A 12,695-nucleotide genomic window follows, 5' to 3' on the forward strand; every position below is an offset into this window, starting at 1 on the left:
GAGGCATCAGCTTTAAACTGGCATAGCACAACTTCTGCCACCTTGTATTACTCAAAGCAAGTGGAGTGGAGACTATTTGATGGAGGAGCTGCAAAGTCACACTGTGAAGAATATGGGCAGAAAGAGGCTATTAATTAGAATCATCATTCTAACACATGGACTTGAAGGATAAATAGAGTTTAGAAGGAGGACATGCGGGAACTGTAAATCTCCTCGAATCTATAGAAAAATGTGTCTCTCCTGATACTGTCCCCATCCTGCCTCCTTAATATCTGGGAAACACATGAAGTATAAGCTTCTCTACTGGCTTGTCAGTTTTAACACTTGAATTGTTCTTTCTCTCTCAGATAAAAGACTCTCATTTAAAGTACATCTTTGATTGTCTTAAGAAGTTTTCATAGACCTACACTAAGTTGCTTTGCAAAATGCCTGGCATATGCCCATTTTTTTTTTTTACACAGTTATCTTGATTATGTTGCTTTTTCCACCAATAATGATTGTATCCTTCCCTTGTAGGATTACACCCATATGTTGACTTGTGTTACTGAAAGAGAAAAGTTTATTGTGCCTATCAAAGCTAGAGGTGCACGAGCCATCCTAGATTTTCCTGACAAGCTGAATTTTTCCACTTGTCCAGTCAAATACAGCACCCAGAAGATTCTGCTGGTACGAAACATTGGCAACAAAAATGCTGTGTTTCACATCAAAACTCATAGGTATGCATTCCTTTAGTTTTTGTTTTTGACTGATTATAGCCTAATGTGGTCAGCAAATGTAATTTTCTAGACTAGCACTGGAAGTGGAATGACTTGTTACAATCTTCAATCACAAGGCTGGGATACCTCACTGACGTAGGATAGACGTCGTCTTCATCCTCAGAGAAAACGAAAATCCAAGGTTTAATATCTTCTATCCATTTTTTACTAAATCCTCTTACCTGTTTGATTTTTTGAAATATTAAAGAACTTATTTTAGTAAAGAGAATGGTACATGGGAATTTATAAATAAACAAATGTGTTTTGACTGATAATTTGTATAACTGGCTTGATTAATTTTCCATTGTTGTTGTTAAAAAAATGGCACAAACTTAGTGGTTTAAAAAAACACAAATTTATTATCTTACATTTCTTTCTTTCTTTTTTGAAAGCAGGGTTTACTGAGAGGACAGAAAAGCTCCCACATTGGGTGGGAACCCAAGAGGTTGCCCTATCTTATATTTCAATAGGTCAGAAGTTTCACCTGGCTAAAATCAAAGTGAGAGCAGGCCTGTGTTCCTTTCTAGAGGCTTGAGGGAAGAATACGTTTCTTTGCCTTTTCCAGCTTCTGGAGGCGGTCTACATTCCTTGGCTCATGGTCTTTAGATTTCTCATCTGAAAAATGAGGATAAGTATACTAGCCACTTCATGAGGTTATTGTGAGGCTAATCAACATAAATGACTTCACATGTCAAGTGTTCTATAATAAGTAATTGCTCTCTTTTTTTCTTCAAATGAGCTAGAATAATGACTCTCCAAATATATTTATGTCCTAATTCTCAGAACCTGTGACTGTGTAATGTTATATGGCAAAGGGGGATTAAGGTTGCAGATGTAATTAAGTTTTCTAATCAGCTAACATTAAAATTGGGAGATAATCCTGGATTCTCTGGATGAGTCCAGTGCAATCAACAAGGGTTTTCAAAAATAGAAGAGGGAAACAGAAGAGGAATTTAGAGTGATGTGGGAAGAACTCAACCTGCTCTTGCTGGCTTTAAAGATGAGAAAACTGAGGGACAAAGAGGTTGTATCAAGTCCTCAAAGGTACAGAGCTAGTAAGTGTTAGTGTTGGATTTTAATCTGAATATTTATGGAGTAGCCACAGTGTAGACACCATGAGGCAATATAAAGGATTATGAGACAATTCCTACTGTCAAGGAACTCTCTTATTAAGTGGGAAAGAATGATTTCTTATGGGACATGAAAACAGTGACTGACCAATGGAGCCTTCACAAGAACAACCAGCTTGGTAAGACAGGAAGCTAGGAGTCAGTTCTTTGCTATGAATTTTTAAAGAAAATATTGTGTATGTTGACCTAGGTTTTAGCCTATTTTTAGAAAGGCTTTATCTGTGGAATCTTTTGCTTGTTTAAGGACATGCCTTTCCAGAAAGAATTAGCAGTTGCTTCTGCCTGCTTCCCAAAGGTTAGGCTACTATAGAATGCACTTTTAGTAATTTCTTGGCTTAGGGGTTCCTGAACTGGTACTGTGTATTCAAATTTGAAGCCTGCAAAAGATACAAGTCCAAAGTTATTTAGTTTTTAGAGAAACTTGTTTCCCTCACTCAAAACCAAAACCGACTTTTTTCTTTTGCCAGTAGGAGAATGTTTTGGTAGTCCTTCAAGTTTTTCAGGTTTATGTGGGGATTTGGTACCAGTCCCCTGACTTGACCATTGCAAGATTTTGTCTTCTGCTCCAGTAAGGCTATTAAAAACCCTGGTTTCCTGGTTATTGGGAACCCAGGGAAGACCTAGCCTTAGCTCAGTGGCTTGCTGCTCTGGTTGTTAGTTTCCTTTTTTGTTTTGAAACCCTATGAGTATTTTTCTTATTTTTGTGCATTCTCAGCTACACATTTATGTAAGCTATATTTTATCTGGTCTAGTTGTTTTATGTTGGAAGAATTTTCAAGTTCCTCAGTGTGCCATATTGTAGGTAGCAGGGCTACCATATTGCAGGTTGATGGCACATTACTTGAAAGGGAATTTGCATTTATTTTTCCAAGTGTCCCAGGAAAATCACTGTCTATGAACTATTTCAGGTAGATCTACATTTCTGCTCAGTATCATATTTTTCTTGACTGAAAAACTACCTTTAATATTTCTTGTAGCACAAATCTACTGTAAATTGTCCCAGTTTTTGTCTATCTGGAAAAAGTCTTTATCTTTAATTTTTTAAATATATTTATCCACAGTGTAGAATTCTTGGCAAAAAAAATTACATATACACATATTTTTCCCCCAGTACTTTAAAGATGTTACTCAATTGTTCCTTGACTTACATTTTTCTAATGAGAAGTCTGCTGTAATTCTTATTTTTGTTCCTCTGTATGTAATTATCTCCTTTTGGGAGGCTGTTTTCACAATTTTGTCTTTATATTTGATTTTTAGCAGTTTGAATATGATGTGTCTAGGTATAGGCTTTGTTTTAGTCATAAGGATTTTGTTTTGTTGTTGTTTGGTTTTCAGATAGTTTTAATCATGGTTGAGGTTCTCTGAGCTTCCTGGATATTTCTTTGTTTCTGGAAAATCTAATCTATTATCTCCTTAAATATTTTTTATGCTTTATCCTCTTTCACTTTTTCTTCTACTTGGAGGGAAGTTCTGCCTGCCATAGGTGAAATAGGATACACATGTCTCATCTCCCTTGGGGCAAGGGATTATCTATCTTTAGATTCTAAGTTGTTTGCCCTGCAACTTCATCTCTCTGGTAGGCTCAAGGAAAGTTGTAATTGTGTTATTTATCTGAACTTTTTCATTGTTAGAGTGAAAGAAACATTCATTCCAGCTTTCTGCATTCTAGGTAAAAGCAAAACTCTGAACCACTTTAAATAAATCAACCATCAAAAGGGAAGGAAAAGTTATTTGGGAAACCAGTGTCTCCTGGTATTATTCATAAGGGCTTGCACAGCCTTTGTTTGTCATCTTGAGATGTGCCTTACATATTTTGATTGAGGAAGAAGGAAGCAGGTTGTTCAATTATCTCACCATGACTTACAAAGAACCCGTCTTTTTCAGTTAAAAAAGTAGCCTCCCACGGCCACCATCCATTATACTTCCTGTTACATTGGTATTTTTTATATTAAAAAAGAATCTACCTAAGGTGAAAAAATACGTGCAAGCAACATATCTGCCTGCACTTTTGGGTGAATTTTTAAAACTATACAAAAGTGGCAATTTCTCACATAGCTGATTCATGTAAATGTGAAGCAAAATCACTTCACCTCACAGATTTAACAGTGTAAAGTTGCAGAAAGGGATCTAGAACATATTTATCTATATAACTATGAGCATGAATCATCATGTTTTCCTAATATAGAAACAATTCTAAGGTAAAATGGGGGAGCCAACTCAAGGACTATCCAGGAATCATAAAGACATTGACTCTTTGGTCCAACACTCACATTTTACAGGTGAGGAAAGTAAAGTCTGAGAAGGGGAATAACTTACTCAAATTACCCCAGTAAGTTAATATTAAAACCTGTATTAGAATACAGGCCAGGTCTGAACTTTTTTTGCCTTCAGATCCCACTGTGCCCAGTGTCACTGTGGGGCTCTGTTAGCCTCCCTAGCCTCCTGGGTCAGCTGGATTCCAGATAGGTTTGACCAGTAGGGGTACAATAGAAGGTGACTGGCATGTAGGAAGAAGGAAGAAGCTAGGGTATTTCTCCTCCTCCCTATTCTTCCCTCCTCTCTCCCCAGCAGTGGCTACATCTCCTCTGTGGCTCTAGCTGCTGTCAAACTGGTCTGCCATGGTCCTAACTTCTGTCAGGAGACCATGGTCCCTGGGATCTAATAACACTTCCTCTTTTCCTTCTGCCTCAGTCCAGGGGTGAAAATGACTCATCTATTTCTAATTTCTGAGCTATCTCACCATCTTAAGTTGGATTTCTCATCTCTCTCATCTTCTGTGTGACCAAGTCTCTCCATTAAATTCCCTGTTTACAAATATCTTTTTCTGTGCAGACTCTTCATGAAATAGGAGTATTATGTTCTTTCCACAAAAGCATGTTCTCCAGCCAGGTTTCTGATTTTGTGAGCTTCCTCAAATCCTTTCAATCAATCCCTTTTCTGTTTAAATTAGCCACAGTTGGCCTTTGTTGTTTGCAACTGAGAATGCTGATGGTTGCAATGAGAAAGGATGTGACTGAGTCTGTGGTCAAATCATATTGAATCAGAATCTCTGGGGACATCCCCTGACAAGTATCCATTCTAAAAGCTACACAGATGATTATTTTGCCCAGATAGAGTTCTTCAGTTAACATGATTATTAATTGACATTGTAGAGCCATGGTGGTAGTTTGAGAATTTGAGTCAAAAGCTCAGGTCTAATTTTCGGTTCTGCCACTTTTATTGCCAATATGCAGTTAGAAACAATATCTCACAGGAAATTGTTTTAAAAATAGACCATCTTTCTCTCATTGAAATAATGATTTATTAGTAGTTAGGTTCATAAAATGGTTAGGCTCATATAAATTATAAAAACTAATGCTTTCTTTACATATCTGTTACCCCCATAAGAATGTGAGCTTCTCAAATCCAAGGATTATATCTAGCTCTTTTCATTTGTATGTCCCCAGCATCTAACAAAGTGTCTAGGATAAATAAGCACCAATAAATGTTTATAGGATGCCTAACCAACAATATATCACAAAAGCAAAGCTACAACTATAAACCTCTACAATAAAATAAAATAAAAAACATGCTCCAAGTACTATAAAATAAGTATAATCGTTTTTACACTAATAAAAGGAGCTGCAATGTGCTATAAAATATACAAAGAACATAAACAATTATTGTTCAAGTTTAGTGCAAATTTGACCTAAAACTCTAGTAGGTATCAGAGTAACTTTGACTATTAAAGTAGGATTAATATTGGAAGGTGAAATATAGAGGTAATTAAGAAGCAATTATAAAATCTCAAGTTAGGAATTAAATAAGAAAGATTGTCTAAAGCATAAATACTAATATATTCAATGTTTAATATTATAGGGCCATTATTTAATTTTCTGCTAAAATATTGAATTATTTAAGTGGAATAGTTTTAGTTCTTAAATACAGCTCATAATTAATTGAACTAAAACTCAGATTTTTCTTGTGGCTCATGATATGTCACAAAGCCAAATTCTCTCCATAATCAAGTAGTCGATATTAATGAGAATGTAATATCAAAACCAAATACTTTGAAGGACTGAACCAGCCATATGCTCTTAGGGAACAATACCTTTTACTTTTTTAAAAGAGCATTTTCTGATACTTGATATTTTCTAGTCTGTTCAGCCTCTCTGCATTTATAGTGAAATTAAGTACAAAATCAAATTATAGACAATGGACAAGCATCAGAACTTAACACAGTCTTCCCAATCAACATATGATTTATTGAAAAACTTAGGCAGCTCTAAGTAGTGATGGCAATCCCAGGTGATTACCAACTGGAAAAGTTTAGTGTAATCTAAACCCAACAATTAGCACAGAAGGAAAGTATCCATTAACACTCTACAGAATTTGGATTCCTGGAGGTCATAGAGGTGGGATACTAATGTCACCTTCTTTGTAGAAAATTAACTGAGGTTCTGCAATGTGTAATATCTAATTCATTTTAAAACTCTTCCTTTGCTACTAAGAAATGTTTGAAAAACAAATAAAAGCACAGTTCAGGAAGAAAAATATTCAGAAGTATGGGGGCAGAGATAGAGGGAGATACTGCAAAGTTGTTCCCAAAGCCAGGAAACTGGGCCCAGTTTGCAATTCTTCAGATTCTTATTGAGGCCATAAGAAAGGAAAGAATTTTGAGACTGGGAGACTCACTTTCATCTCCCATGAAGCAGATATTCTTAAGCTACTGAAGGTCTGCTCCTTTTCTGTTTCACCAAGATGTCAAAAAGATTCATGACCGATTGCAGATATTTTTATTTCCCTTTAAGAACTTACTGTAATTCAGTGTACCCGTCTCTTCTGAGAGGCAGTGAGTAAAGAACTGTGTATGGGATGGTGGAAGACACAAATATGGATCTCACCATGTGGCTTCCATGTTCAGGGTTGGTTTGGGCTGGGTAGAGAGAACAGGGACTTCCCTCTCCACTCCACCACCACCTATGCTACCTAGGTGGACGACTTTGGACAAGTTGTCTGCCCTTTTAGAGCATCTGTTTTCTCATGTCTAAAATGCAAATAACAGTATGTTCTTTTTCAGGGGTTGAGGATTAAAAGAATTGATATGTGTAAAGTGCCCAGTGTAGTATCCAGCATAGAATATGTGCTCATGACATTTTTTTTCCTTTTCCTCTCTTCTCGAGTTTCTAACTATTGAGAGAGACAGGCATGAAAATGAACTCCAGTACAAAGTAAACCACAGTAAGAACTAAAATGAAAGTTATAGCCTCTGAGAGAAAGGAGATATTATTTATATAAGGGAGAATCAGGGAAGATCCTATTTAAAGGTTGACTTTGAGTCTGGGCTGTGATAGGTGACTACAGGCGTATGGTATGTGAAAAATGGTGAATATTTTGATGTGATCCTAGCAGTTCTGGATTGTCTATGTGGGAGGGGGGCATGATCTGGTGGGAAGGGAGAGCAGGTATAGTGCTCGGGAAGACTGCAAGTGAAGAGACTAAAGCCCACCCCCCCACACACACCCTACCCTAGCACTGACTCAGAGTGTGACAGGAGTATAGGATTTTTGGACAGATGTGTGTATGTAATGAGAATGCAAAAACCTGTTGGGAACAGATTGTGTGGATCCTCAAATACCTAGGAGTTTGAACTTGATTACACAGGTGATGAGGACCACTGGAGGTGTTTGAACAAGAGATTGATGTGTTAGAACCTGTGTGTGTTTTTTACACTCTCTCTAGAGCAGTGTGAAGGATTGAGGGGAGAATGGTAAAAGCTTAAACTCATCTAAACACCCAAACTCATTTTCAGGTTCATCTAGCATCCAGGGGCTGCCAGTGAGGGAGATAAAAATAGCAATAACAAGAACAATAGTAAACATTTACATAGCACTTCCTGTATGCTAGTCATTATTCTAAGCATTTTACCTATATCAACCCCCTTTGTCCTCACTAGAACACTTTGAAGTAGGTGCTGTCATTACCCTCCTTTTACAGATGAAGAAGTGAAGGTTATGTGACTTTTCCAAGGGTATGGCAGTGCTGAGTTTTGAACCCATTCAGTTGACCAGGCTAGTAACCACTGCCCCAGAATGCCTCTGTAGTAATACATGGGGTTCACTGAAGGCTTGGTTTCATAGGTATGGGGATAGAGAAAGAAAGTGCGAAAACCAAGAAGTAAAAGGAGAGATCAAGTAGAAAGCACCAGACAAAATAAACATTTCCAGTGGCAGGAAGCACCTGAAGTCCTGCAGTAATAATCTCAGGCACTACCCAGTGCTTACCTTGCCATAAACTCTGTACCCCCATAACAGAAAGCTTAAGTTTTCTGAAATTGAGTTCATCATCTAAGGGAAGATTTAAGGAATGACGACTCTGGGATAGAAGTAAATAATCAAAAATAGCTCAGTCTGCCAGATACATTGCACAACACATTACTTTGAAAAACTAGCAATTTAAAGAAGTGAAATGGACCGTGAAAATAATTAAATGGGCTGGGTTTCCTATTTAGAAAGAACTCTATAAGTTATTTAAGGTATTTCACGATCAGATCCTGCTTCTCTCTTACTATTCCCTTCCAAGACAATTAAATTAAACCAGTTCCTGTTCCCAAATCAGCCCTCACTCCTCGCAATGTCTACATCCCCAAATTCTATTTTCAAGATACAGAACTTGTCCCCAGTTTGCCCCTCCAAATGCATTCTCTGCCCTTTCAGCTTGTTCTAGTCCCAGAGACTGACTTCTGTGGCCTGGCCCAACAGAGTCCCCCATCCCCCACCTTGTGGCATCTGGTTGGGTTCATCCAGTGAGAGTCTAGCAGGCAATCAGACAGAAGGAGATATGAGGTCAGAATACTTCTTCCCTACTGTCTTCCTGAGGCCATCTGGGTTGGTGTCTCCCTTAGCTGATGCTCCTTGCTCCTCATAAGGCAGTCTTCCGTTAAGACTCTCCTTGTGTGTTTCAAAACCACTGCTACCCATGGCTCTTTGGGCCTAGAGGTGGTGGCAGCTCTACTGTTACTATACAGGCTATTGTATTATCTCTTGTAGTTCCCCTACACCCCTCCCACCCCATTTGACTAGACTCTGTTAATCTTTCCTGGAATTATCCTAATGTGAGTGGGATTCATATATTTTTGACTATGATGCTGTCTCTCCTCTGAACCCTCACAAAACTTGATTTTTATCCCTTTGAAGGAACTGTTCTTTTGCAAATGACAATATTTGCATATGTAAATTAAGTCTGTCTGTTACTGCTATCTCAATGTTTGAGACAAGGACTGGATTTTATTCATTTGCAGTCACCCTAACCTGAATGCAGGAGCCCAGTGAGGACACTCAATGAATGTTTGATGGCTCAGCCTGTAATCCCGCGCCTTTGGGAGGCTGAGTGGATTGCCTGAGCCCACGGGTTCGAGACCCGCCTGGGCAACTTGGTGAGACCTCATCTCTACAATAAATCAAAAACTAACCGGGTGTGGTAGCGCGTGCTCGTAGTTCCAGCTACTTGGAAGGCTGAGGCGGAAGGATCGCCGGAGCCCAGCAGGTCGAGGTTGCGGTGGCCGGGAGCAGCCACTGCACTCCAGTCTGGGCAACAGAGTGAGACCCAACTCAAAAAAAAAAAAAAAAAAAAGGAAGAGGTAAATGACAAGAACATAAACAAGTCTATTGTTGCATCATTTAAGTTTCCCTCATACTTGCTGATCTTTACAGTTATTTTGACATTAAAACTAAAATTCTTTCATATTAGGAATGAAAGTATACTTTGCTTCTGGACCATGAAATTGCAGTGTTGGATCTGAGCTGTCTATAGAACTAAAACTCATGTCTCCTCTCCTGCCCACTCACACTAGTCAGAAATGTGTTCTGATGGTGTATCTCGTGTGTATTGCAGGCCTTTCTCTGTAGCACCAACTACTGGAACTCTTAATGTGGGAGAGTCCATGCAACTGGAAGTGGAGTTTGAGCCACAGAGTGTGGGCAATCACAGTGAAAGACTTATTGTGGATTATGACACAGGTATGCATTATTCATTGTTAAAAATTCTGCATATTAGGAAAGATCAGATGGGAAATATGATAAAGCTAATTAGGAAATGGTTATTTTGGATGCATTAGAATGAACTAAGATCCACAAGATAAAGAACCAAATAATGAATGCTTCCAATAGAAATGATGTTGAGACAGATATAAATCCCACCTAACTGGTGTCCCTAGTGCTTGAAAGCCTTGGGAATACAGGGCTCAAGAAGGACCCCAAACCCAGAAGTCACACTGATAGATTGAGATTATTTGTGTATAAATAGAACTTTGAAGGTAACTTAATACCCTATAGGTTTTCCATTTGATTTATTGCTACGTTTGTCTAACATTTTAAAAATGTAAACCCTAGTTCAGAATGTTTTTTATGTACCCACTAGTCTATGTAAGATCCAGTTACTTTCATCCTCAGAGCATGCATATATCTTACTTAACATCTTACAGGAATATAGACTAGGTCTGTTGCCACTAGCATTTTCTTGAGGGCTGCACTCTGTGTAATCATGAAAATTAAACATCGTTTTTGCAGTTTAATTTATGGTCATGTAGACTGGATGTACACTATGCACACTCCAAAGTTGGTTTTCAAATTAATTTTTTAACATTGCCATTTATTATTTCATGATTTTTCTCACTTCCTTCTTGCTTCTGTTTTACCCATTCATGTTGCTTGACCCAGATTATCTGCAGAAGGGCATTGTAGGGAGAAAACAGAAGTACACAGCCAGGGAAGGAGTAACAAATGACATCTAGGTTACAGTTCAGAGTTGCTAGCTTTATGAAGGTATATCTGAGCAGGATAATTCAAGCACTTGCCTTAGGACCCATGGTTGAGTGTCTCTGGCCCCATGTTGCCCAGCATAACAACACCACCAAGCTAGTGGCATAGTCCTTATGGTTAATCTATTGGTGTTAGCCATAATTCACTGACTGCTAGCAAGAGGAACTAACTTAGGCAAAAGGGAAAATTTTGACCTGTGTAATCAAATGGCAGAAGGTAGTTAAAAGCATAGCTCATAACACATCAGAATATCAGTTTTCCAAGGTAGTTGTGTCATTTTAAACTCCAGCCAACAAAGTGTGAGGGTTCCAGTTGCTTCACATCTTCACCAACATACAGTGGGTTTTTTGGTTAATTTTAGACATACTAGTGGTATAGAGCGATGTCTAACAGTGGTTTTAATTTTCATTTCCCTAAAGATTAATGCTGTTGAGCACCTTTACATGTGCTTACCAGCCATTTAAATATCTTTTTCTAAGTGTGTGTTCGGGACTTTTACTTGTTTCTTTCTTTCTCTTTTTTTTTTTTCTTTTTTTTTATTAATCAATATTTTTTATTATGGTGTTGTGGGGTACAGTTAAGGGTTAGGTATACAAGTACGTTTCATTCAGGCACCCTGTTGATAAGTGGTGTTTCCCTGTCCCCAGACAGATATTTGCTGCCATTGATCTCATCTCCCTCTACCCCGCCATAGTTTCCCATTACTGTCAGTCATTTTCTTATAGTATTACATTGGATGTTCAAGATCCATTATATCAGTGAGAACATGTAATACTCAGATCTTTGTTTCTGTGAGAGGTCACTCAGTATTATAGACTCTAGTTCCATCCAGGTTGCTGTAAAATTCATGATTTTGTTCCTTTTTATGGCTGTATAGTATTCCATCGTGTATATGTACCACATTTTTTTAATCCAGTCCTCTTTTGATGGACAGCATGGTTGGTTCCAGGTTCTTGCTATTGTGAACAATGTTGTGATAAACATACGTGTGAAAGTATCTTTTTATAGAGTGATTTGAGTTCTTCAGGATATATTCCCAGTAGGGGGATTGCGGGGTCATATGGGAGGTTGATATTTAGAGCTTTTAGGAATCGCCACACTGCTTTCCACAGAGGTTGCACTAGTTTACACTCCCACCAACAGTGTAGAAGTGTTCCCTTTTCGCCACACCCTCTCCAGCAGCTGTTATTTTTTTGAGTTGTTGATAATTGCCACTCTGACTGGAGTTAGGTGGTATCTCAGTGTGGTTTTGATTTACATCTCCCTGATGATTAGTGAGGTTGAACATTTCTTCATGTCTGTTGGCTGCTCGGATGTCTTCCTTTGTGAAGTGTCTGTTCATATCTTTTGCCCATTTTATAATGGGGTTGTTTGTTTTTTTCTTTTCAGCATGTTTGAGTTCCTTGTAGATCCAAGATGTTAAGCCTTTGTCAGACCTGGTGTTGGAAAATACTTTTTCCAAGTCTGAAGGCTGTCTCCCTGCTCTCTTAATGGTTTCTTTGGCTTTGCAGAAGCTTGTCAGTTTAATAAGGTCCCACTTATCTATCTTCTCTCTTATGACCTGTGGGTTTCGGGTTTTGTTCAGAAATTGGATGCCAGTTCCGATTTCCATGAGGGTATGTCCTTCATTTTCTAAGGTTCCTATGGTTTGAGGTTTTACATTTAGGTCTCTGATCCATTTGGAGTTAACCTTTGTGCATGGGGATAGATAGGGGTCCTGTTTCAATCTTCTGCATGTGGTCAGCCAGTTTTCCCAGCACCATTTACTGAATAGGTTCTCCTCTCCCCAGTGGTAGGTGGTGGAGGCTTTTTCGAAGATGAGTTGGTTGAGAAATTGAGGTTTTGCTTTTGGAATCTAATTCTATTCCATTGATCTATGTGCCTGTTCCTATACCAATACCAAGCTATTTTGATGATTGTAGCTTTATAGTAAAGTTTGAAGTCTGGTAATGTGATACCACCTGCTTTGTTTTTTTTGCTGAGGATTGTTCTGGGATTCTTGGATGTTTGTG

The 12,695-nt window shown here is 38.3% G+C and overlaps 1 protein-coding gene across 1 annotated transcript in view; it reads left to right on the forward strand.

The window, feature by feature from the left end:
• The window catches only part of LOC103274674 (hydrocephalus-inducing protein homolog), a gene marked incomplete at its 3' end in the record, with an annotated part of 68,845 nt that overhangs the window by 19,208 nt on the left and 36,942 nt on the right, over positions 1 to 12,695 (forward strand). Inside the window, exons 5-6 of the mRNA XM_008072109.2 lie at positions 517 to 716; positions 9,758 to 9,882. Of these exons, the coding sequence (XP_008070300.1) occupies positions 517 to 716; positions 9,758 to 9,882 (325 nt within the window). The remainder of the gene's footprint in view (positions 1 to 516; positions 717 to 9,757; positions 9,883 to 12,695) is intronic.

This window comes from Carlito syrichta, unplaced genomic scaffold (genome assembly GCF_000164805.1).
Source record: "Carlito syrichta isolate Samal-C Ts95f unplaced genomic scaffold, Tarsius_syrichta-2.0.1 Scaffold114254, whole genome shotgun sequence".
NCBI lineage: Eukaryota > Metazoa > Chordata > Mammalia > Primates > Tarsiidae > Carlito > Carlito syrichta.